Genomic DNA, 26343 nt, shown 5'->3' with positions numbered 1-26343 from the left:
TCAACAAAGTTAGAAACAATACCATAAATATTCACTTACCTTTGATGATCTTTATCAGAAGGCACTCCCAGGAATACCAGTTCGACAAAAAAAATGACTGATTTGTTCCATAAAGTTCAATCATTTATGTCCAAATAGCCACTTGTTGTTAGCGTGTTCAGCCCAGTAATCCATCTTCATGAGGCGCGAGCATTTCGTCCAGGCAAAAATTCGAAAGGTTCCATTACAGTCCTTTAGAAACATGTCAAAATATAAATGGACTGTTTGAAATGTGAACAAATAAAAATAAATGAACCCTATAATTTCCTGGTCTAAAAAAAAAAAATGTGAACCACATTTTTATTTGGCGTAACCCCGATGGTATTGCGGTAACCCAGTTTGGGAATACCTGATGTACTGTATCTTGTCCACTCTCCACCAACTCAGAACGCAGACTAATGTTGATGACGTCTCCAGTTAAGTGCATCCTGGGTAATGTAGTTCAGGCCAAATATTCTCATGACAGGAAACAAGTAGGCTTCTGCATGTTGGATTTGTAGCTTTAAAAAAAATCGAATTTACAAACATGCCCGAAGCAAATTGACATGTTAACATAAAGCTGCACAACATGATTTCAGTTAGTCAATGTCGAATTCAACAAGCCTCTTACCAATTTGTAAGTCGCTCTGGATAAGAGCGTCTGCTAAATGACTTAAATGTAATGTAAATGTTATCTATGGTGAATATTAGGACTGCAAATCCCTATAATAAAGGAGTGATGCATCAATCATACTGTGTATACTTGCAACTGACAATACATAGCCAACCTACCACAAAATGTTAGGCAAATTAATCTATTTATTAGAACCATCTATTTATGAGAATAACTCCTTACTAAGACACACTTAAATAATCCATCTCATTGCTGAAAGTTACAATTGTTATATTCCAGGGGTGCATTCTACATATACGCAGACACAGCATTTTATCCAAACAATTCAAACTGTGCATGCGTACATTCTGTTTTATTTACACTCTGTTGTAAAGGCATGCTTTCCTCTTTTGCATGTGGTGCAGAAGTGGCTGGGTGGTATGCGCACGCGCAATAGTGCAGCTCTTTTATTGCCACAGTGCGGCAGGAAAACCGTAACAAGCGAAGAAGAGCAGAGATTGAATAGTGGGGGAAAAAGCTATCCAAAGGGGAACATGTAAAGGAAGGTGAAAGAACAAAGACTGAATAATGGGAATGTTTTTTCCTCTCTATCTGAAGAAAATATGCGTATTTCTCTTTGAGATTCAGAAATTGGTTGACAGCTATTCAGCGAGCTCCATTTCAAATGGTAGCAGCAGTATGGATGAAAAATACAAGGAGAGGCACTGCTTCCACGATTCATATTGACTCAAAGGAGTTAGACTATACCTTACCGATGGCTTGCAGTCAATTATCCATGTCTCCTCCAACGAATTGTAAATTGACGTAGGCATTGAAGGCTGCAAATCAAGTCAAGTTTGGTGCATTAAATTCCTTTGGTGGGATGTCATCGACTTCTATTGCTACATAGTAACCTTTGGGTTTCCGACGGCTGGTATTGACACTCAGGGTGTTATAATGGGTGAAGTGACGGACGCAAAGGAATTAAAAAATACCTTTATTGTTCCCGCAATAAAGTCTTTTGATCGTTATGATTTTTCACGAGCAAAAATCTGCTGTAGCCTCACATGGCTAGTGGCCAAAGCATTTGTGACAGGTAGGTGGTTTAAAAATGTATTTTGTCAATAATTACCTTTGAATTGTTTTTCAAACACATTGGTCAACAATTTGGCTAGTCTTCCCTGCGATATTATCGCTCAGCTATACATAACATCACACACAGACCATTCAAGCTTGCAATATATTTCTGTACAATTATTGTATGTATATTACAATATGTGTATGTACATTGTTGTACAATGGATATGTATGTAGTATTTATATAAATATATGTTGAATCACTTTATTTAGAATACACAAGAGGAGAATATCCTTCCATAACAAACACACATACATAATTCCCAAAGAGACCTATGCTAAGAAAAATAACTGTTGCATGATAATTTCCTATCTAGTTCAGTTGCAGTGGACTGTAAACATTACGTTGTGAAGGGATGCCACAAATGATCTCATCAATCTCAACAGATTGTGGATGTCTCCTTGCTTGAGAGCTGTGACCCTGAGTATGACAGGCCCACTCCATAAAATCAAATCTAGATGGGCATAATGGAGTTACATTCATTATCACATGGTTATTGTTGTACCATGGTTATCAGTAAGCTTACAGTTGGCAAATGTGGCTCATATTACATAATAGTAATGAAATAGTACTGTTTCATATAGTTCAAAGTATTAGAAGAGTAATAGGAGTCACGTTTGGATAACCAATAGGTTCTTCAATAAAGACAACAGTTTTATTAATGTGGAGGTATGCCCAAATAAGTTATTTGTTATATAAACTCCAACCAGAACCCAAACCTCTGTCAATCTTTAGGGGGGCAGACAGACTGATGTGAATCATCGCAGCCCAAATGTTTTCCACCCCAGTCCGTTGCTGTAAACCATTGAGTCTCAATGGTCACTGAAGAAAAGAATAGAGAGCTTCTGACTCATCTGTGCGGCAATGCCCAGCTCAATAATGTGGAATGTAGCTTTGAGCCGGTCAAGTTGTAGCCTGCTTAGGAGCTGGTATCCCGGACACAAATTGAGAGTAGCCCTGGACTAAAAGGCATGTTCAATAGTAGGAGATTCTGCACTGAAAGTGCATTTTAGGCAAAGCTTAATCTGTGTCTGGGAAAGTTGCCCTAGGGGTCTTTGCGATGCATTTTAGTTACTGCACCTTGAGTTTCATTCCAAGGCATGTGGTATTGCTATAAGCCTGGTAGTCTAGGGGACAATACCTGACTTTTGAAAGCAGTTATAACAGCACATGTTCTGATATAAAAGTAATTCCTATCGTATACTTCTTTGAGCTGTTTTGATCCTTGGTTTTGTTTTGTTTTGTTTTTGGTAATGCCAGCAGTTTGCCAGAGGCTCAGGATTGTGCTGTACTCAGTGTACTCAAGCCGACTGTTTACTAAATTGAAGGGCATATACCGGATGCAGAGATTACTTTGATAGAGGTAACAAAGTAGTACAGTACACATCAGGTCACTGATGCTAGACAATTATATAATTGTGTTTTAAAGACAATACATTTTATTTAAACCTCCTGTTTTAGGCTGGATGATTCAATGTGTAGTTCATACATGCATGCATAATCTATGACCAGATTTACTGTTTTACCTCAATTAGAGTATCTGGAGCATCAGCATTTGTGGGTTCGATTACATGCTCAAAATGGCCAGAAACAAAGAACTTTCTTCTGCAACTCGACAGTCTATTCTTGTTCTGAGAAATGAAAGCTATTCCACGCGAGAAATTGCCAAAAACTGAAGTTCTCGTACAATGCTGTGTACTACTTCCTTCACAGAACAGAAAGAATAGAAAGAGGAGTGGGAGGTCCCGGTGCACAACTGAGCAAGAGGACAAGTACATTAGAGTGTCTAGTTTGAGAAACAGATGCCTCACAAGTCCTCAACTGGCAGCTTTATTAAATAGTATCTGCAAAACACCAGTCTCAACGTCAACAGTGAAGAGGCGACTCCGGGTGCTGGGCAGAGTTCCTCTGTCCAGTGTCTGTGTTCTTTTGCCCATCATAATATTTTCTTTGTTTGTCCAGTGAGATATGGCTTTTTCTTTGCAACTTTGCCTAGAAGGCCAGCATCCCGGAGTCGCTTCGTCACTGTTGATGTTGAGACTGGTTGAAAATAACAACTAATTGGTAACACACTGTCATAACCATGTCATAATGTCATAACACCTGATATAACCTGGTCATAACACTGTCATGACACATATTTAGACCTGTTGTGAGATATATTATGGTATTTTATGTCCGATTTTGACTTCTACATAAGTGTCAAAACCCACAAAACCTTCTTATATAACATTTCTGTAAAACATTTTCTGAAATGTACATGTACATTTTAAAAAAATGTAACCTTTATTTAGGCAAGTCAGTTAAGAACAAATTCTTATTTACAATTAACTGCCTCGTTCAGGGGCAGAACAACAGATTTTTACCTTGTCAGCTCGGGGAGTCGATCCAGCAACCTTTCGGTTACTGGCCCACAATGCTCTAACCGCTAGGCTACCTGCCGCCCCAGATACATTAGAGTGTCAACACCCACAAAACCTACCACACAAGGCAAAACATTCCATTACACCACAGCCTACTTCTCAACAGTATGTTTATGTTATATAACATTTTCTGAAATGTTCCAAATTCAATTATCATTGTAATTGCTTACACATTGATGTCAGACATGCACCTACCCCAATGCTCTTTTGACTGATGACTGACTTAAGGGCATGTATGTGATAGGCCTATCTGGCTTATATGGTGGTCATAATGCTTCTTCGTGGTGTCAGAAAGGGCATTTTCTACAAGTTATAAAATATGATAGAAAAAAAACATGACTGTAAAAGAATGAATTACAACAACAACAAAGGATTTAAGAAAAACAAACTGTCACGCCTTGGTCTTAGTATTTTGTGTTTTCGTTTATTATTTGGTCAGGCCAGGGTGTGACATGGGTTTATTTTGTTGTATTTCGTATTGGGGTTTTGTAGTTATTGGGATTGCGGCTGAGTAGGGGTGTTGTATAGGCTTGGCTGCCTGAGGCGGTTCTCAATCAGAGTCAGGTGATTCTCGTTGTCTCTGATTGGGAACCGTATTTAGGTAGCCTGGGTTTCACTTTGTATTTCGTGGGTGATTGTTCCTGTCTCTGTGTAGTTTCACCAGATAGGCTGTAATTAGGTTTCACGATCCGTTTTGTTGTTTTGTATCTGTATCAGTTATTTCATGTACTGCGATTCATTCATTAAAGACATGAGTAACCACCACGCTGCATTTCGGTCCGACTCTCTTTCAACAAACGAAGAACGCCGTTACACAAACTTTCAAATGAAAGGAAACTTCTTGGCAGGGAAAAAACACATTTGCATAAATGTGGGTTTTGATAGTATCATGTAGGTGTCAAAACCAGCCATAAAATAACACAATATATGTCACAACAGGTGTAAATATATGGGTCATGACAGTGTTATGACCATATTATGATAAGTTAGGTCAGCTGTTATGACATATTTTGACATGGTTATGACCATGTCATAGTGTGTTATGACGCTGGGTGTCAAGTAGTGTTACCCTAATTTGCATATACATATAGGCAGAATTGAAGCCATTTGCATTAAATTACTCTCTATCCAATCAGCTCTTTCTAAGGTACCAAACCCAATAGAATTTGTAACCGCCCCCTACCAATCTCCCATCAACTTTTTGGCTTTCTCCCAAAGATGTGCAACATTACTTATGATTGAGGAGAAAAATGTTTTGTGCCAAAATAGTATCCACCTGTTGTGAACAAACATATATCACTTTAGAATTAACCAATGCATATTTATTTGAGAATAGGGGAAAGATAAAAAGATAGATATATGGATTTTTCGTGTTGGCTTTCTTTTCTGAGTGGTGACTGTTTACTTTAATCTAATCAAACAAGAAAATGTTATATCCAATGAAGGGGAACACTTACTAGACCGTTTTCTCTTCTCTCTTTTCACGTAGTTGCCGTGTCAGTGCATTTAATCCCCATCGTTAAATCAACTTTGAAAAAACCTTTTAGTCCCATGTCTACGATTTCCAATTATATCCCCATCCTTTTGAGACATCGTGTCACACTTTTCCCCGATAGTAGAGTCCAAGAGAAAAGGTGGTTTGCACAATTAATCGTATGAATATAGTCTGTTTCTAATTGAAATCAATCAGTGAAGTGACAAGTAGTTGACATGTGGATTATCCACTTCTAGGCCAAATGAAAGCTGAACAGAGCTGCATTCTCAGGTGGGCGTGGTTTGAGCCTTGCTAGGTTGCGTGTAAAGCTTTAAGGTTTAGTTCATTAGGATCCCCATTAGCTACTGCACATGCAGCAGCTACTCTTCCTGGGGTCCACATACAACGTACAAATACATGAAAAAGTACAGAAAGTAATAGACAAGAACAACATTAAGACATTACATTACACTCAAAATCAAAAATACAATAATAGTTATGAATAGGAAAGATACCAAGCGAAAACAAAAATACTATTTACACACTATATACATATTCGTATTCTTATATATAGTACAGTTAAATTAGATCTTTAGAATAATCATGAAATCTGGAACAAATACATCCAGATGTCTGCTTTTGGGAGACTTGCGTGGAGTATAAGCCCTTCTAAAACCAATGTGCTTTGAAACTAGCACTGAACCTCAACAAGACATCTGTTTTGTATTCCTTTAAAGTTCCAATGCAGACATTTTTTTATTTTTTATCTCAATAGCAAATCATTTCTGGGTAACACTTAACTGTGATTGTTTTCAATTAAAATGATGAAAAATAGACTAAAATGGCTTCTTAGCAAATAGTCATTTCTATAGCAAGTATTTTGCTATGACTGTCTGGGAGTGGTCTGAGTGGTGAAGAGAACTGAAAACCAGCTCTTATTGGCAGAGAGGTTTGGAACTCTCTTTCTTATTGGTCTATTAACTAATTTAATGCCTGGTGATGTCACCGTATTATTCCAACCACAGTTTAGAAATATATTTGATATATACACAAAAGTATGTGGAACCTGTTCAAATGAGTGGATTCAGCAATTTAAGCCATACCCGTTGCTGACAGGTACAGTTGAATTCGGGAAGTTTACATACACTTAGGTTGGAGTCATTCAAATTTGTTTTTCAACCACTCCACAAATTTCATGTTAACAAACTATAGTTTTGGCAAGTCGGATAGGACATCTACTTTGTGCATGACACAGGTAATTTTTCCAACAATTGTTTACAGACAGATTATTTCACTTATAATTCACTGTATCACAATTCCAGTGGGTCAGAAGTTTACATACACTAAGTTGACTGTGCCTTTAAACAGCTTGGAAAATTCCAGAAAATGATGTCATGGCTTTAGAAGCTTCTGATAGGCTAATTGACATCATTTGAGTCAATTGGAGGTGTACCTGTGGATGTATTTCAAGGCCTACCTTCAAACTCAGGGCATCATGGGAAAATCAAAAGAAATCAGCCAAAACCTCAGAAAAACAATTGGAGACCTCCACAAGTCTGGTTCATCCTTGGGAGCAATTTCCAAATGCCTGAAGGTACCACGTTCATCTGTACAAACAATAGTACGCAAGTATAAACACCATGGGACCACGCACCCGTCATAACGCTCAGGAAGGAGACATGTTCTGTCTCCTAGAGATGAACGTACTTTGGGGCGAAAAGTGCAAATCAATCCCAGAACAACAGCAAAGGACCTTGTGAAGATACTGGAGATAACGTGTACAAAAGTTTCTATATCCACAGTCAAACGAGTCCTATATCGACATAACCTGAAAGGCCACTCAGCAAGGAAAAAGCCACTGCTCCAAAACCCACATAAAAAAGCCAAACTACGGTTTGCGACTGCACATGGGGACAAAGATCGTATGTCCTCTGGTCTGATGAAACAAAATGGAACTGTTTGGCCATAATGACCATCGTTATGTTTGGAGGAAAAAGGGGGAGGCTTGCAAGCCGATGAGCACCATCCCAACCATGAAGCACGGGGGTGGCAGCATCAATGTTGTGGGGGTACTTTGCTGCAGGAGGGACTGGTGCACTTCACAAAATAGATGGCATCATGAGGGAGGACAATTATGTGGATATATTGAAGCAACATCTCAAGACCAAGTTACAGCTTGGTCGCAAATGGGTCTTCCAAATGGACATTGACCCCAAGCATACTTCCAAAGTTGTGGCAAAACATCTTAAGGACAACAAAGTCAAGGTATTGGAGTGGCCATCACAAAGCCCTGACCTCATCCTATAGAACATTTGTGGGTAGAACTGAAAAAGCGTGTGCGAGCACAGAGGCCTAGAAACCTGACTCAGTTACACCAGCTCTGAGAGGAGGAATGGGCCAAAATTCATCCAACTTATTGTGGGAAGATTGTGGAAGGCTACCCAAAATGTTTGACCCAAGTTAAATTTAAAGGCAATGCTACCAAATACTAATTGAGTGTATGTAAACTTCTGACCCACTGGGAATGTGATGGAAGAAATAAAACCTGAAAGAAATTATTCTCTCTACTATTATTCTGACATTTTACATTCTTAAAATAAAGCGGTGATCCTAACTGACCTAAAACAGGGAATTTTTACTAGGATTAAATGTCAGGAATTGTGAAAAATGGACTTTCAATGTATTTGGCTAAGGTGTATGTAAACTTCCGGCTTCAACTGTATGTAAAATCGAGCACACAGCCGTGCAATCTCCATACACAAACATTGGCAGTAGAATGGACTTACTGAAGATCTCAGTGACTTTCAATGTGGCACTATCATAAGATGCCACCTTTCCAACAAGTCAGTTCGTCAAATTTCTGCCCTGAAAGAGCTGTCCCGGCCAACTGTAAGTGTTATTGTGAAGTGGAAACGTCTAGGAGCAACAACGGCTCAGCCATGAAGTGGTAAGCCACACAAGCTCACAGAACGGGACTGCCGAGTTCTGAAGCATGTAGCGTGTAAAAATCCTCTTTCCTCAGTTGCAACACTCACTACCGAGTTACAAACTGCCTCTGGAAGCAAAATCAGCACAATAAATCAAAATCAGCACAATAAATCAAAATCAGCACAATAATTTTTCGTCAGGAGCTTCATGAAATGGCATTCCATGACAAGCGTTGGCTGGAGTGGTGTAAAACTCTCCTCCATTGGACTCTTGAGCAGTGGAAACGGGTTCTCTGGAGTGATGAATCACACTTCACAATCTGGCAATCCGACGGATGAATCTGGGTTTGGCAGATGCTAGTATAACACTACCTGCCCTAAAGCATAGTGCCAACTGTAAAGTTTGGTGGAGGAGTAATAATGGTCTGGGGCTGTTTTTCATTGTTCGGGCTAGTCCCCTTAGTTCCAGTGAAGGGAAATCTTAACGCTACAGCATACAATGACATTCTAGACGATTCTGTGCTTCCAACTTTGTGGCAACAGTTTGGGGATAGCCTTTTCCTGTTTCAGCATGACAGAAGGCGTAGTCCATAAGAAATGTTTTTTTTTTTGTGATCGGTGTGGAAGAACTTGACTGGCCTGAACAGAGCCCTGACCTCAACCCCATCAAACACCTTTGGGGTGAATTGGAACACCGACTGCGAGCTGGGCCTAATCACCCAACATCAGTGCCCGACCTCACTAATGCTCTTGTGGCTGAATGGAAGCAAGTCACCGCGGCAATGTTCCAACATACAGAGTGGAGGCTGTTATCGCAGCAAAGGGGGGACCAACTCCATATTAATCCCCATGATTTTGGAATGAGATTTTCAAAGTGCAGGTGTCCACATACTTGAATGTCATGTAGTGTGTGTGTGTGTGTATATATATTTATATATAATTCGTTTTGGACTTCACTGTGTCTTTAACTAACCAAATGATAATATTATCTAGCTGGTATTCATAAAGATCAACATCTGAAGATCTACATCTAGCATAAAAGAACAGTCAAACATTTCCTCGTAAAGGAATGTACCACTTAATATGCAAACTTATTATGTATTTTTAGTGACACATCCTTTTAACTAGTTTTCCCAAATGTTCTGACCAATTTGATTCAAGCTGCAGGCAGAAAATTCTACTGCAGTGCCAGTGAGCAGATTATGTTTTGCTGCTCTAATATTAGAGAATACAGTACATGAACTTCTAACCAGATCCTCCATGTATTTTTAATTAGGTCTGAATGAAATGGGATGATTCCATAAATACGGTCTCTTTCGTTCCCAGAGGTAGAGAGGCAGAGCTGGTCTTCAGATCCCAGGGAACTGCTCAAGGCTCAGAATACTTTCAGACACATAAGCCATTAAACACATTAACACACACACACGAACACACACAAACACACACACACACACACACACATTGAAATTAATCTGGAGTTTGGAATAGGATTTTTTTCTCTCTCAGAGTTTGGTGTTGTACTGAGGTTTGATTGCAATGGTAACCTGTGTGGAACATAATAAGGCAGTTCTCCTCCTCACTAATTGCATTGTACCAACCGAGGTTAGAGAGGCGAGAGACCTGAGGACTTGACTCAAACGTAACCTGTTAGATTTGGGACTCGACTCGAAGTCGGCCTCAGTGACTTGATACTTGTTTCCGACTTGCTTAAAATTGACCTATTGACAGGTATGGATTTCCTTTTGGTGTTTTTCTTTGCCTCTTTGTGAATGCTACTGTTTACTCTCTTATCTGGGTCCTCTTTGAAGGGCAAGCCCAGTGAGAGAGGAGTAGGCTATCCCTTGTCAATGTAGAGTCTTTGATCAAGGGGTGCATTATTGTGTAATCGTCTCGAAGAGCTCTAGCCCCATCACTAAACCTAACCTGGGGTGTGCTCAGCATAAATATGTGATCTAGAACAACAAAAATGCCTCTGACATCTAGAATAAAGAATTACGTTGGCTCTATTCATAGCATTTCTATCTGCAACGTTCCAAAACGTTTTTGTACTGAACATGGCCCTGTCCTCACCTCTGTCGGAGCCACGCCCACCATCCCTCCAATTATTCCTTTGTTCTGTTGCGTTCTCCTCAAGGCGTAGGTCAAAGTTGCCCCAAATGTAACCACTGATACCAGTTCAGATGTATTCCTCATCCACATAATGGTTTAGGTGAGGATTATTGATAGGGTGATCTGGTTAATAGAATAACGGTTAATAGAAATGTATACCTCTAGGACCCTTTGGTGACCTTGTCTTTGATCAGATAACGTGTTTCTGTTATTAGCTGCTGACTTGGCCTGTCTGAAATGATTCGCTGAGTGGTTTGAGGGTGGGACGAGCAGTGTGAAGCTGCGAAAGCCTCTGTCACCGTGGCTTCACACCCTCGTCATAACGAACACCAATCTGCTCCTTCTGATATGGGTGTGTTGCATATCCGGAGATCGGTCTGTGTGTGTATGCATGTGTCTGTGTGTGTGGGAGCGTTACCCCATGTAGCATTACAGGGTGGGGGCCTATCTCCTTTTAACCACACTTTGTTTGTTCTAATGTGCAGCCACTTGAGCGGTGTGAAAATCTGGTTATTTTCGTAGCTGTTTGAGCAATCTCAGTCTCTCTGGTTTTTATACCTTCCCCATTTTCTCAACACCCTGTAAGTCTGACAATAAGGAGCTGAATTATTGAAATCAGGCCCACTCGTATCTGTCAGCTCGTGTGCGCCTGCCCCCACAAATGCGCACACACTCTCTTATGTTATCCGTCTCTTTCTCTTTGATAAAGCAGACTGAGGGAAGCTCCCTGGGAGCTAGAGAGATATGGAGTGCACATGAATCGATCGGGTTCCTCTCCTACTGTAGTTTCCATGGTAACGCACCGTGTGCTCCATCCTATGGAGATCATGCCCATGTCCTTGGATGAGGCGAAGAATGAAGTAGACTTGCCAGAGTTAAACACTGAGTTACCATCAGTCATGTAGTGAAATATCAAACCTTCAAATAACCCTTTCAAACGTGCTGATCTTCTCGATTCACTAATTGATTGATTCTCATCATATCAGGAATGTGACAAAAATGCAGTAGGAGGTAATATGAGGTGGTGTAGGCTGACCTTCCACTGTGTTTAGGCCTGCATGCTTTTAAACTGAAGCTCCTCCCCTCTATCATCCCTTACTTGCTCTCTCACATACTGTTAAGTGTTAATGAATTAAAATTGACTTTGGTACAAACTGCGTATTCATATTCATCGTTTTGAACCGTTCTCCCTCTCTCTCCTATGCAGACAGTGTGCCGGCCGACCTGAAGGAGCCCTTCTACACAGACCAGTATGATCAGGAGCACCTGAAGCCTCCAGTGGCCAACCTGCTGCTGTCTGCTGATCTCTACTGTAGAGCCGGGAGCCTCATCCTGAAGAATGACGCCGCCAAGCCCCTGGTTGGCCACGATGATGTCTTCCAGGCCCTGGCTCAGAAGGGCCTCTACATCACAGACCAGGAGAGGCTGGTCACAGAGCGTGACCTCCGCAAGAGGCCCATACAGATGGTAAGAAAGAGGGGTTCCATTGATGGTTTGGGGGTGGGGGATAATGGCTAGGTGGCCATCTTTGTTTTGGTTGTGGGTACAGCTACTCTGGATTTCTTTCACATCAGATCAAATCAAATCAAGCTTTATTTATACAGCACTTTTCAGACATGGAATGCAACACAATGTGCTTTTACAGGAAAAAATAAATAAAAAGATTTACTACACAACAAACATAAGAGGAACTGAATGACTAAAAAGGCGCCCTAACATGCTGACCACACCGCCCGCGTTGCGCCTACACTGCTCACGCGCGTCAACAACCGTCTGAGTAGCCATGCGCTAAAATAGAACTTGGTTCTATTTGTGACACTTGACGCACTGCAAGTTGCGCCTCTCCCATCTCCTCATTGGATTTTAGGAGCATGTACCCATGTGGGTGATTGAAAGAGGAACTTACGTCCCAGGTCCAGTCGGTGGTGGTAAAATAACAACACAATGTTTATATCCCAGGACAAATTAGCTAGCAACAGCAATTGCCATAAATGTTTAATGCTTTTCGACCTGTCCCCAAATTAATATATTTGGTTCAGAGTTCGTTTTGATATTTCAACCTGCATGTCCTGATCATGTGGTGTGGGTGGACAAAAATCAACATGCACGATGGCGCACTCACTCTGTGGGGTCAGCATGTAAGGGAAAGAAAAGTGTGTGCACGGGTGCGCACGCGTCTTTTTCTATCTTCCACTCTCCCTTTTGTCTCTTTGTTTTCTCAGTGTGTGGTCTCAATCTACAGGGTTTAATTGACAGGGGTTCCCTTCCATAACGAATCAGTACACCATCATAAGCATTAGAATGGGAATGTGGGCATCCCCCTAATCATTTCAAATCCAGACCCACTATTTTTACGGTCCTCTCCAGAGTCTATATGGAATTTTAACCCTGTCTGACTGTCAGTGTTTTTCTCCCTGTCCCCAGTACTGTGGCTGTCTTTTTGTCCATCCACCCATATTCTCTCTAATGCTCTTTTCTCTGTATTCCCTTGTTTTATCTTTCGGTATCTTTCTCCCACTTTCTCCCTCAGTTCTCTCTCTAAGGTTCAGGTCAAAAGTAGTGCACTATTTTGGGAAGGTGCCATTTGTGATTCAGATTCTATGTTGCTTCTTATTGTGATGCTTTGTCAAGGCACTACAGAAGTGACTTGGCTAGGCTGCTTTGTCGAGGCACTACAGAAGTGACTAGGCTAGGCTGCTTTGTCGAGGCACTACAGAAGTGACTAGGCTAGGCTGCTTTGTCGAGGCACTACAGAAGTGACTAGGCTAGGCTGCTTTGTCGAGGCACTACAGAGGTGACTAGGCTAGGCTGCTTTGTCGAGGCACTACAGAAGTGACTAGGCTAGGCTGCTTTGTCGAGGCACTACAGAGGTGACTAGGCTAGGCTGCTTTGTGAGGCACTACAGAAGTGACTAGTCTAGGCTGCTTTGTCAAGGCACTACAGAAGTGACTAGGCTAGGCTGCTTTGTTGAGGCACTACAGAAGTGACTAGGCTAGGCTGCTTTGTCGAGGCACTACAGAAGTGACTAGGCTAGGCTGCTTTGTCGAGGCACTACAGAAGTGACTAGGCTAGGCTGCTTTGTCGAGGCACTACAGAAGTGACTAGGCTAGGCTGCTTTGTCGAGGCACTACAGAAGTGACTAGGCTAGGCTGCTTTGTCGAGGCACTACAGAAGTGACTAGGCTAGGCTGCTTTGTCGAGGCACTACAGAAGTGACTAGGCTAGGCTGCTTTGTCGAGGCACTACAGAAGTGACTAGGATAGGCTGCTTTGTCGAGGCACTACAGAAGTGACTATCCCATCATTGGATGGTTCGGTAGTTGGGTTTCCCAAGGGACTCAATATGTCAGCATAGCTGACTTAAGTTGTAAATATAGAAAAAAGGAGTTGCCTGGTCGTGTGTATGGATCTTTCAAATCTTGTAATTTTCTCAAACCATTACTGTCCATGATATCGGTAAGGGTACAGATTCCACATTTGGACCATTAGGGGGGATGCAAAAGGCCACCCTCCTGATCGCAAGGTATTATTGTGAAATATTGGAATATGGGCATGCCATTTTGATTCCCAGTTTCATTGTTTATACATTTTGAACCAATTAGAAATTGTATACATTGTTGAAGGGGTATATTAGTGAAGGCCACCTATTCCAGGGCAATAGGAGACACCATACAGTACCTTTGGAAAGTATTCAGAGCCCTTGACTTGTTCCACATTTTGTTAGGTTACAGGCTTATTCTAAAATTTATTAAAATAATTTTCCCCTCGTCAATCTAGGCACAATACCCCATAATGACAAAGCAAAAACATGTTTTTAAGAATGCTTGCAAATAAATAAATAAATAAACTGATATCACATTTACATAAGTATTCAGACCCTTTACTCAGTTCTTTGTTGAAGCACTTTTGGCAGCGATTACAGCCTTGAGTCTTCTTTGGTATGACTTTACAAGCTTGGCACACCTGTATTTGGGGAATTTGTCCCATTTTTCTCTGCAGATCCTCTCAAGCTCTCTCAGGTTGGATGGGGAGTGTCGCTGCACAGCTATTTTCAGGTCTCTCCAGAGATGTTCAATCGGGTTCAAGTCTGGGCTTTGGCTGGGTCACTCAAGAGACTTGTCCTGAAGCCACTCCTGCATTGTCTTGGCTGTGTGCTTAGGATCATGGTCCAGTTGGAAGGTGAACTTTCACCCCAGTCTGAGGTCCTGAGTGCTCCGTTGCAGGTTTACATCGTGGTTCCCTGTACTTTGCTTTGTTCATCTTTGTTCATCTTTGCCTCGATCCTCATTCATATATCTTTATGTACATATTCTTTATCCCTTTACACTTGTGTGTATAAGGTAGTAGTTTTGGAATTGTTAGGTTAGATTACTCGTTGGTTATTACTGCATTGTCGGAACTAGAAGCACAAGCATTTCGCTACACTTGCATTAACATCTACTAACCATGTGTAGGTGACAAATACATTTGATTTGATTTGATTAGTCTCCCACTCCCTGCCGCTGAAAACCACCCCACAGTATGATGCTGCCACCACCATGCTTCACTGTAGGGATGGTGCTAGGTTTCCTCCAGACGTGACGCTTGGTTTCAGGCAAAATAGATCAATCTGGTTTCATCAGACCAGAGAAATGTGTTTGTCATGGTCTGAGAGTCTTTAGGTACATTTTGGCAAACTTCAAGCAGGCTGTCATGTGCCTTTTACTGAGGAGTGGCTTCTGTCTGGCCACTCTATCATAAAGGCCTGATTGGTGGAGTGCTGTAGAGATGGTTGTCCTTCTGGAAGGTTCTCCCATCTCCACAGAGAAACTCTAGAGCTCTTTCAGAGTGACCATCTGGTTCTTGGTCACCTCCCCGACCAAGGCCCTTCTCCCCCAATTGCTCAGTTTGTCCGGGCGGCCAGCTCTAGGAAGAATCTTGGTGGTTCCAAACTTCTTCCATTTAAGAATTATGGAGGCCACTGTGTTTTTGAGGACCTTCAATGGTGCAGACATTTTTTGGTACCCTTCCCCAGGTCTGTGCCTCGCCACAGTCCTGTCTTGGAGCTCTACAATTCCTTCGACCTCATGGCTTGGTTTTTGCTCAGACATGCACTGTCAACTGTGGGACCTAATATAGACAGGTGTGTGCCTTTTCCAAAACATATCCAACCAATTGAATTTACCACAGGTGGACTCCAATCAAGTTGTAGAAAACTCTCAAGGACGATCAATGGTGAGTTCAATTTCATAGCAAAGGGTCAAATCAAATCAAATCAAATGTATTTATATAGCCCTTCGTACATCAGCTGGTATCTCAAAGTGCTGTACAGAAACCCAGCATGAAACCCCAAACAGCAAGCAATGCAGGTGTAGAAGCACGGTGGCTAGGAAAAACTCCCTAGAAAGGCCAAAACCTAGGAAGAAACCTAGAGAGGAACCAGGCTATGTGGGGTGGCCAGTCCCTCTTCTGGCTGTGCCGGGTGGAGATTATAACAGAACATGGCCAAGATGTTCAAAGGTTCATAAAGGACCAGCATGGTCGAATAATAATACGGCAGAACAGTTGAAACTGGAGCAGCAGCACAGTCAGGTGGACTGGGGACAGCAAGGAGTCATCATGTCAGGTCGTCCTGGGGCATGGTCCTTGAGCTCAGGTCCTCCTAGAGAGAGAAAGAAAGAGAGAATTAGAGAGAGCATATGTGGGGTGGCCAGTCCTCTTCTGGCTGTGCCGGGTGGAGATTATAACAGAACATGGCCAAGATGTTCAAATGTTCATAAATGACCAGCATGGTCAAATAATAATAAGGCAGAACAGTTGAAACTGGAGCAGCAGCATGGCCAGGTGGACTGGGTACAGCAAGGAGTCATCATGTCAGGTAGTCCTGGGGCATGGTCCTAGGGCTCAGGTCCTCCGAGAGAGAGAAAGAAAGAAGGAGAGAATTAGAGAACACACACTTAGATTCACACAGGACACCGAATAGGACAGGAGAAGTACTCCAGATATAACAAACTGACCCTAGCCCCCCGACACAAACTTCTGCAGCATAAATACTGGAGGCTGAGACAGGAGGGGTCAGGAGACACTGTGGCCCCATCCGAGGACACCCCCAGACAGGGCCAAACAGGAAGGATATAACCCCACCCACTTTGCCAAAGCACAGCCCCCACACCACTAGAGGGATATCTTCAACCACCAACTTACCATCCTGAGACAAGGCTGAGTATAGCCCACAAAGATCTCCGCCACGGCACAACCCAAGGGGGGGGCGCCAACCCAGACAGGATGACCACAACAGTGAATCAACCCACTCAGGTGACGCACCCCCTGCAGGGACGGCATGAGAGAGCCCCAGTAAGCCAGTGACTCAGCCCCTGTAATAGGGTTAGAGGCAGAGAATCCCAGTGGAAAGAGGGGAACCAGCCAGGCAGAGACAGCAAGGGTGGTCCGTTGCTCCAGAGCCTTTCCGTTCACCTTCCCACTCCTGGGCCAGACTACACTCAATCATATGACCCACTGAAGAGATGAGTCTTCAGTAAAGGCTTAAAGGTTGAGACCGAGTTTGCGTCTCTGACATGGGTAGGCAGACCGTTCCATAAAAATGGAGCTCTATAGGAGAAAGCCCTGCCTCCAGCTGTTTGCTTAGAAATTCTAGGGACAATTAGGAGGCCTGCGTCTTGTGACCGTAGCGTACGTGTAGGTATGTACGGCAGGACCAAATCAGAGAGATAGGTAGGAGCAAGGCCATGTAATGCTTTGTATGTTAGCAGTAAAACCTTGAAATCAGCCCTTGCTTTGACAGGAGGCCAGTGTAGAGAGGCTAGCACTGGAGTAATATGATCAAATTTTTGGGTTCTAATCAGGATTCTAGCAGCCGTATTTCGCACTAACTGAAGTTTATTTAGTGCTTTATCCGGGTAGCCGGAAAGTAGAGCATTGCAGTAGTCTAACCTAGAAGTGACAAAAGCATGGATTAATTTTTCTGCATCATTTTTGGACAGAACGTTTCTGATTTTTGCAATATTATGTAGATGGAAAAAAGCTGTCCTCGAAATGGGTCTAAATACTTATGTAAAATAAGGTATTTCTGTGCAACAAAAAAAAACTGTTTCGGCAACATTTGAAGTCATGGACAAACCTGTGGTACCATCCAGCCGTACCCAGGAAGCGGTTAACAGCCTTGAGGGATGTGGGAATTGGGAATTCCTGCACTGCTGCTTCTTTGGCTGGATCTGCATGGATACCTTCAGCATTAACCACATGACCAAGGAACTTGAGTTCTGACAAACAGAAATTACACTTCTTCAAGTTCAGGGTCATACCTGCAGCATTTAGTCTGTTGAAGACGGACAGTATGTCTTGCAAATGATCCGTGACAGAGGAGGAGTAGATTTTTATTTTTATTTTTCCTTTATTTAACTAGGAAAGTCAGTTAAGAATAAATTCTTACTTTCAATGACGGCCTAGGAACAGTGGGTTAACTGCCTTGTTCAGGGGCAGAACGACAGATTTGTACCTTGTCAGCTCGGGGACTCAAACTTGCAACCTCTCGGTTACTAGCCCAAGGCTCTAGCCCAATGCTCTAACCATTAGGCTGCTACCCTGCCGCCCCAGATTGAAGGAGTACAAACCAGCAGGGGTGACAAAGGCAGTCTAGTCCTGACTGGCGGGATCCATTGCCGCTGTTCAGATCTCCTGCCAGAGATTCCAGTATGTCATTGATGAGGGTAGAGGGTAGGCATCATTTTCTGTTAATGCATCCGGCTTCCTGTAGTCTACACAGAATCGATATCCACCATCTTTCTTTGGAATCAGGACAACCGGAGAAGCCTATCTGAATAAAAGAAGGTTCCATAACTCCATTCTCTTACATGCTTTTGAGGTGTTCATTGAGATTTGCAAGTTTGGTGGGGATGCTGTTTAATGGTGACTTGGTATAGATTTTGTGTTTGAAGACAGTTGTACGGCCGGGTGTAAGAGTACAGACCTCACTGTTCATCTCCAACATCTGTGAGAGCTGCCACCTCTTGTCCTCCGACAGACATGCCTGTTCCACTGCTTGTTTGATGTAGAAATCAGCCTCAGGTTTGCTTTTGGACTTGAATAGAAAGGGGGGGACGGGGGGACGGACGGCTGTAATCAGGGTGATAGCGTGGTTCTCTGGCTTCACTGGTGGAACTTGTTTTTGTCTTTTCTTTGTATTTTCTTTGTCATTGTCTTTGTCTTGACCTAGCCAGGATTCTGAATAAGGTAGCAGTCTCCACCCTGAAATCAGTGCATTTCCAGATTGAAATGGATGATTCCGGGAATGGTCAGAACTCAGCAGATAGGATGGTTTGGACATTGAGATGGTCAGTCCACTAAAGAACATGAAGTCCAAGGACTACAGCAAATGCAAGGCTCGGATCTGCAAGTATAGCCACAGGAAGGTTAATAATCTCATCGTGCAGCTGTATTGTCATATCAATCCAGCCCAAGGGAGTGGTAGGTTCTCCATTGGCCAAGTACAATGGTCCTTCCTCCCAGGTTCTAAGCTCCTCATGATGTAATGTCATGTTTCGCCACAGGGGCTCTTGCATCAGGGTGTAAGTCGATTATGGCCTTCCCTCTCCAGTTCCTAACAGTCAGAGGAACCAATAGTTGTTGCGGAATAGGAATAAGACAGATAATTGTGCTGTCTGAAGGCTTCATGGTGGGCATTAAGGCCGACCAAATTGGATGCAAGCCTATCTAGACTGTCAGTCTTCTGACCTTTTCCTGAATCCTAACGCTGGCCATAGAGGAGGCAAGAACCTGGAGGATGTTGGACTATACACCTCCAGCACATCACGGGACTGAGACGTTTTAGCCCCAGGAGAGTTATTGGGTTACCGGGATGAGGGAACAAAGTTTTGAGTTTGGAGGTGGTGCTTACAGTCCTTCTCAAACTGAGTCCAAGATGCACCAGATTATCCACATTCTGCACACATTCCCGAAGTTGACTGGCAAGGCGGAGAACCATGTTTTTAAGAATAAGTTTGACCATCTCCTGCTCAGTAATGTCACTCTTCCATTTCCTACATAGAACTCGATAGGAGAAGGCAAAGTCCCGTATTGGCTCTGCTTCACCCTGGACTCTGTTACAAACCAGTTCCGCCAGTTCATCCTCATAGTCCTCTGAGAGGAAGGCTGAGAGAAATGTATATTTTTAACTCCTCCCAGGTTGACACATGTTCACAGGCTCCCACCAGTCTCTTGCTGTACCATGGAGAACACTGCGGAGTGTGTCAAGAATCTCCAAGTCAGTAAGGGGCCGGATAGAAAGGAAATCATTACACTGGTGGGAGACAGTGGATCAACATCCTCTTCTGGGCTGCCAAAAGTGGGTAAAAGTAGTTTGATAGAGAGAGAGCTCTCCAGAGGAGGCATGACAGTGGAAAGGGGTCTTTGGGAAATGGGAGTTCTGTTTAACAGTATCTTCAAAGGGGGGTTGTAGTGCTACCTGTTCCTATTCCCTTAAAGGCTGAGCCAGTGGCAGAGGTAAACCCAGAGGGAGGTGCAGATGATTTGTCGACAAGGGAAAAGCACTGCATTACCTCCTGGTGCAGCTCCTCCTGTTGAAGATCTGTGGCCTGTGCTTTTTCCATCTAATTATAAGGTCTCCTTTTGAGTCTGTTCAATCAAAAATCGTAGTTTCCTTGTGAGAGAGTTCTTCATGTCCTCCATAACTTCTTTGAGATGATAACACACTCCCTTCACAATAGAGGCTGACTCCTCTGCTCTCTTTTCTTGTTCCTCCTCAAGATAAGTTATGACTAGATGATGGTTCGTTTCTATGAATGTTTTGAAACTTTGCATTTTCCCTTGAACATCCTGCTTCAGAGAATCTTGTAAATATCTCTGTCTCTGAACAGTTTGTTGTTGGTTTTCCTTTGACGGGGGAGGTGAGCCAACCTCAGCTGCGCATCTTTCTGATGAGCCTCCACACTTTCACTGCGAATGGCATTCTCCTGCATTGTCAAACTATGGTTGGTGTGTGTCCATTGTTGTTCCATTTGTCCAGTGAGCACAGAGACACCTCTTCCAGTGGAGCCAGTGGAGAGAAAAGACAAGACACACCATATAAAACACGTCACAGCACAGGGGTAACCCAACCAAAAATACCTCATACAATAATACATGGCAGAGCTATTTAACAGCAACTTCATATAAACAATTTACAAGAAAGAACCTAGTCATCAACATTAGAGGATTTGCAACAATGTTGCTACTAATCCATGCGATCAATAACCGGTGCGGTCCTAAAATATAACAACCGCGACCTAGAGCGGTAACACGATGATCAAATTAAACACTTTTACAACCTAAGCACACTGAAGATAACAAGACTTCTGCAGCATTGCACACACTATCAAACTGCGGCGCCAACCAAGAGCTACCCCCCACAGAGAGCCAGAAGTGCTATCTTTATTTTCTCCTTTCTGACTGCTGACGCGCTCTTAAAGTGGCAGAGCACGGTGAAGGCTCCGTGAAGGATTTCCCCACAACATTCTGACAGTGTAATTTATACATTTCATATATGCTATTGCTAAAATAATAATTTGGTTGTGTTCATGAAGGTGTTAGGTATTATGCAGTAGGTAGCATTAGAATACCATTTATTTCTTTAATTTAAAAACTCCAACTACAAAGATGCACTGTCAGCATAATCTGTGGTCAAACGATGAAAACAGTGACCTAAACATCATTATAAGCACTAAGTGTGCTTGATACAGTATGTAGTGAAAATCAGCACAAAAGCAATAATGGAATTATAATGAATATACTGTAAGTGTCGATATGACAGCAGTCAATTATTGTCAGCTCGTGCTTACATGGTGTGCGTTTTTTACATAATGGCATCAGTTGGAATTCATTTAACGGTTACTCCTTGTCCTAACAGTTGATACAAATCTTAGCCACTTTCACTTGCTTAACACACTTCCCACAAAACAATTCGCTTGCAGGTGACACTGGTGTCTTGGGTTTGTTTTTTTGTGCATTTGGCCACATGGCACTGTCTCCTCCTTGAGAGCTGTGCACAATTTGGCTCGCGCAAAGGATTGCGTGGAATCTTTGCTGCTGCCTTGGCCCTAATATGTCTCTCACGTGACCCGTATTCCCGACTCATGATGAAGTCTCTAATGGGCAAGGGTGTAGTTCATGCATTTCTTGAACAACATAAGGTGAATTTGTAAGTCGCTCTGGATAAGAGCGTCTGCTAAATGACTTAAATGTAAATGTAAATTGCAGCCAAATCAAGCATGTTGTAGAACAAAGCAACAGGCCAGCGGCAGGTGCCTCCTTTCACAGAGTAAAGCCGTGCCATCTGATCCAAAACATCCACACCAACCTATGGAGCAGAGTATAGTAGAGAACATTAGGATTATTTTCTCATAGCAAAAACAACACGTGTTATATACAGAAGATCATAGTTATACTATCACCCTGTAGCACTCAGTTCTGTCATCACGAAGTGCTTTGAGAGACTAGTCAAGGATCATATCTCTTGCACCTTACCTGTCACCCTAGACCCACTTCAATTTGCTTACCGCCCCAATAGATCCACAGACGATGCAATCGCCATCACACTGCACACTGCCCTATCCCATCTGGATAAGAGGAATACCTGTGTAAGAATGCTGTTCATTGACTATAGCTCAGCATTCAACACCATAGTACCCTCCAAGCTCATCATTAATGCTCGAGGTCCTGGGTCTGAACCTCGCCCTGTGCAATTGGGACCTGGACTTCCTGACCCCCAGGTGGTGAAGGTAGGAAACAACACCCCCAATTTGCTGATCCTCAACACTGGGACCCCACAAGGTTGCGTGCTCAGCCCCCACCTGTACTCACTGTTCACCCATGACTGCGTGGCCAAGCACGCCTCCAACTATATAATCAAGTTTGCAGACAACACAACAGTAGTGGGCTTGATCACCAACAATGATGAGACAGCCTACAGGGAGGAGGTGAGGGCTCTTGGAGTGTGATGCCAGGAAAATAACCTCTCACTCAAAGTCAAGAAAACAAAGGAGATGGTCGTGGGCTTCAGGAAACAGCAGAGGAAGCACCCCCCAATCTACATCGACAGGACAGCAGTAGAGAAGGTGGAAAGCTTCAAGTTCCTCGGCTACACATCACTGACAAACTGAAATGGTTCACCCACGCAGAAACTCCCACACACAGTGTGGTGAAGAAGGTGCAACAGGAGGCTGAAGAAATTTAGCTTGTCAGCTAAAACCCTCACAAACATTTACAGATGCACAATTGAGAGCATCCTGACTGACGGGCTGTATCAACGCTTGGTACGGCAACTGCAACGCCCCAAGACTGCAGGGCTCTCCGGGGGGTGGTGCGGTAGGCACAATGCATCACCGGTGGCAAACTACCTGCCCTCCAGGACACCTACAGCACCCAATGTCACAGGAAGGCCAAAAAGATCATCAAGGACAACAACCACCCGAACCACTGCCTGTTCACCCTGCTATCATCCAGAAGGCGAGGTCAGTACAGGTGCATCAAAGCTGGGACCGAGAGACTGAAAAACAGCTTCTATCTCAAGGCCATCAGACTGTTAAACAGCCACCACTAACACTGAGTGGCTGCTGCAAACACACTGACACTGACTCAACTCCAGCCACTTTAATAATGGGAATTGATGGGAAATGATGTAAATATATCACTAGCCACTTTTAACAATGCTACTTAATATAATGTTACATACCCTACATTATTCATCTCATATGCATACGTATATACTGTACTCTATATCATCTACTGCATCCTTACGTAATACATGTATCACTAGCCACTTTAACTATGCCACTTTGTTTACATACTCATCTCATATGTATATACTGTACTCGATACCATCTACTGTATCTTGCCTATGCTGCTCTGTACCATCACTCATTCATATATCTTTATGTACATATTCTTTATTACATTTACATTTTACATTTAAGTCATTTAGCAGACGCTCTTATCCAGAGCGACTTACAAATTGGTGCATTCACCTTATGACATCCAGTGGGACAGTCACTTAACAATAGTGCATCTAAAACTTAGGGGGGGTGGGGTGAGAGGGATTACTTAACCTATCCTAGGTATTCCTTCCTTTATCCCCTTACACTGTGTATAAGACAGTAGTTTTGGAATTGTTAGTTAGATTACTTGTTGGTTATTACTGCATTGTCGGAACTAGAAGCACAAGCATTTCGCTACACTTGCATTAACATCTGCTAACCATGTGTATGTGACAAATAAAATTGGATTTGATATGGGTTATTTTGCACTTCCTACTGCTTCCACTATTTGTCAGCCGTCTTTAGAACGTTGTTTCAGGCTTCTACTGTGAAGTGGGACCGGATGAGAGCTCTTTGAGTGAGTGGTCTGGCAGAGAGCCACGCGCTGGTCACGCGCATTTCACATGAGAGCGACCTGTGTTCCATTGCTTTTCTACAGACAATGGAATTCTCTGGTTGGAACATTATTGAACATTTATGACAAAAACATCCTAAAGATTGATTCTATACTTAGTTTGACAAGTTTCTCAGACCTGTAATATAACTTTTTTAACCTTTCTTCCGACTGGACCTGAATGCGCTTTTGGATTTTTTTACCAAACGCCCTAACAAAAGAAGCTATTTGGACATAAATGATGGACATTATCGAACAAAACAAACGTGTATCTGAAGTTCCATGCATAACACTTGAATTTTCATCACCATTTATAATGAGTATTTCTGTGAATTAATGTGGCTCTCTGCACAATCACCACATGTTTTTAGAACTACTGAACGTAACGCGCCAATGTAAAATGTATGTCAAATGTATTAAAAAATATATATAAATATGCACTTTGGCGAACAAAACATACATGTATTGTGTAACATGAAGTCCTATGAATGTCATCTGATGAAGATCATCAAAGGTTAGTGATTAATTTTTATCTCTATTTGTGCTTTTTTTGACTCCTCTCTTCGGCTGGAAAAATGGCTGGGTTTTTCTGTGGCTTGGTGGTGACCTAACATAATCGTTTGTGAAGCTTTTGCTGTGAAGCATTTTTGAAATCAGACACTGTGGCTGGATTAACGAGAAAATGGTGCCTAATACTTGTATGTTTGAGAAATTTGATTTATGAGATTTCTGTTGATCAGGGTCAAGCGGGCAGGTTGTTGGGCGGCCGGCCGTCACAAGACGCGAGATTTCATCTGGAGAGAGAGGGGAGAAAGAGGTCAGAGCACGGGGAAGGGCAGTGTGAGCAGAACCAGCGGTGTCGTTTGACTTAGCAAACGAGGATCGGATGTCGTCGACCTTCTTTTCAAAATGGTTGACGAAGTCATCTGCAGAGAGGGAGGAGGGGGGGGGAGGATTCAGGAGGTACGAGAAGGTGGCAAAGTGCTTCCTAGGGTTAGAGGCAGATGCTTGGAATTTAGAGTGGTAGAAAGTGGCTTTAGCAGCAGAGACAGAGGAGGAAAATGTAGAGAGGAGGGAGTGAAAGGATGCCAGGTCCGCAGGGAGGCGAGTTTTCCTCCATTTCCGCTCGGCTGCCCGGAGCCCTGTTCTGTGAGCTCGCAATGAGTCATCGAGCCACGGAGCGGGAGGGGAGGACCGAGCCGGCCTGGAGGATAGGGGACATAGAGAGTCAAAGGATGCAGAGAGGGAGGAGAGGAGGGTTGAGGAGGCAGAATCAGGAGATAGGTTGGAGAAGGTTTGAGCAGAGGGAAGAGATGATAAGATGGAAGAGGAGAGAGTAGCGGGGGGAGAGAGAGCGAAGGTTGGGACGGCGCGATACCATCCGAGTAGGGGCAGTGTGGGAGGTGTTGGATGAGAGCGAGAGGGAAAAGGATACAAGGTAGTGGTCGGAGACTTGGAGGGGAGTTGCAATGAGGTTAGTGGAAGAACAGCATCTAGTAAAGATGAGGTCGAGCGTATTGCCTGCCTTGTGAGTAGGGGGGGAAGGTGAGAGGGTAAGGTCAAAAGAGGAGAGGAGTGGAAAGAAGGAGGCAGAGAGGAATGAGTCAAAGGTAGACGTGGGGAGGTTAAAGTCGCACAGAACTGTGAGAAGTGAGCCGTCCTCAGGAAAGGAGCTTATCAAGGCATCAAGCTCATTGATGAACTCTCCGAGGGAACCTGGAGGGCGATAAATGATAAGGATGTTAAGCTTGAAAGGGCTGGTAACTGTGACAGCATGGAATTCAAAGGACGCGATAGACAGATGCGTAAGGGGAGAAAGAGAGAATGACCACTTGGGAGAGATGAGGATCCCGGTGCCACCACCCCGCTGACCAGAAGCTCTCGGGGTGTGCGAGAACACGTGGGCGGACGAAGAGAGCAGTAGGAGTAGCAGTGTTGTCTGTGGTGATCCATGTTTCCGTCAGTGCCAAGAAGTCGAGGGACTGGAGGGAGGCATAGGCTGAGATGAACTCTGCCTTGTTGGCCGCAGATCGGCAGTTCCAGAGGCTACCGGAGACCTGGAACTCCACGTGGGTCGTGCGCGCTGGGACCACCAGATTAGGGTGGCCGCGGCCACGCGGTGTGGAGCGTTTGTATGGTCTGTGCAGAGAGGAGAGAACAGGGATAGACAGACACATAGTTGACAGGCTACAGAAGAGGCTACGCTAATGCAAAGGAGATTGGA

The 26343-nt window shown here is 43.3% G+C and overlaps 1 protein-coding gene across 4 annotated transcripts in view; it reads left to right on the top strand.

Annotated features, from left to right (window-relative positions):
* The first annotated feature begins 1119 nt into the window (after positions 1 to 1119).
* LOC123997461 (calmodulin-regulated spectrin-associated protein 2-like) overlaps positions 1120 to 26343 on the top strand; it is an 84287-nt gene continuing 59063 nt past the window's right edge. For all 4 annotated transcript variants that reach the window (XM_046301728.1, XM_046301726.1, XM_046301727.1 and 1 more), the window contains exons 1-2: positions 1120 to 1727; positions 11910 to 12169. In XM_046301728.1, the coding sequence (XP_046157684.1) occupies positions 1589 to 1727; positions 11910 to 12169 (399 nt within the window). In that variant the 5' untranslated portion in view covers positions 1120 to 1588. The remainder of the gene's footprint in view (positions 1728 to 11909; positions 12170 to 26343) is intronic.

This window comes from Oncorhynchus gorbuscha, linkage group LG15 (assembly GCF_021184085.1).
Source record: "Oncorhynchus gorbuscha isolate QuinsamMale2020 ecotype Even-year linkage group LG15, OgorEven_v1.0, whole genome shotgun sequence".
Lineage (NCBI taxonomy): Eukaryota > Metazoa > Chordata > Actinopteri > Salmoniformes > Salmonidae > Oncorhynchus > Oncorhynchus gorbuscha.
The sequence above is the reverse complement of the archived record's forward strand: the minus strand, read 5'-3'. Positions and strand labels throughout refer to the sequence as shown.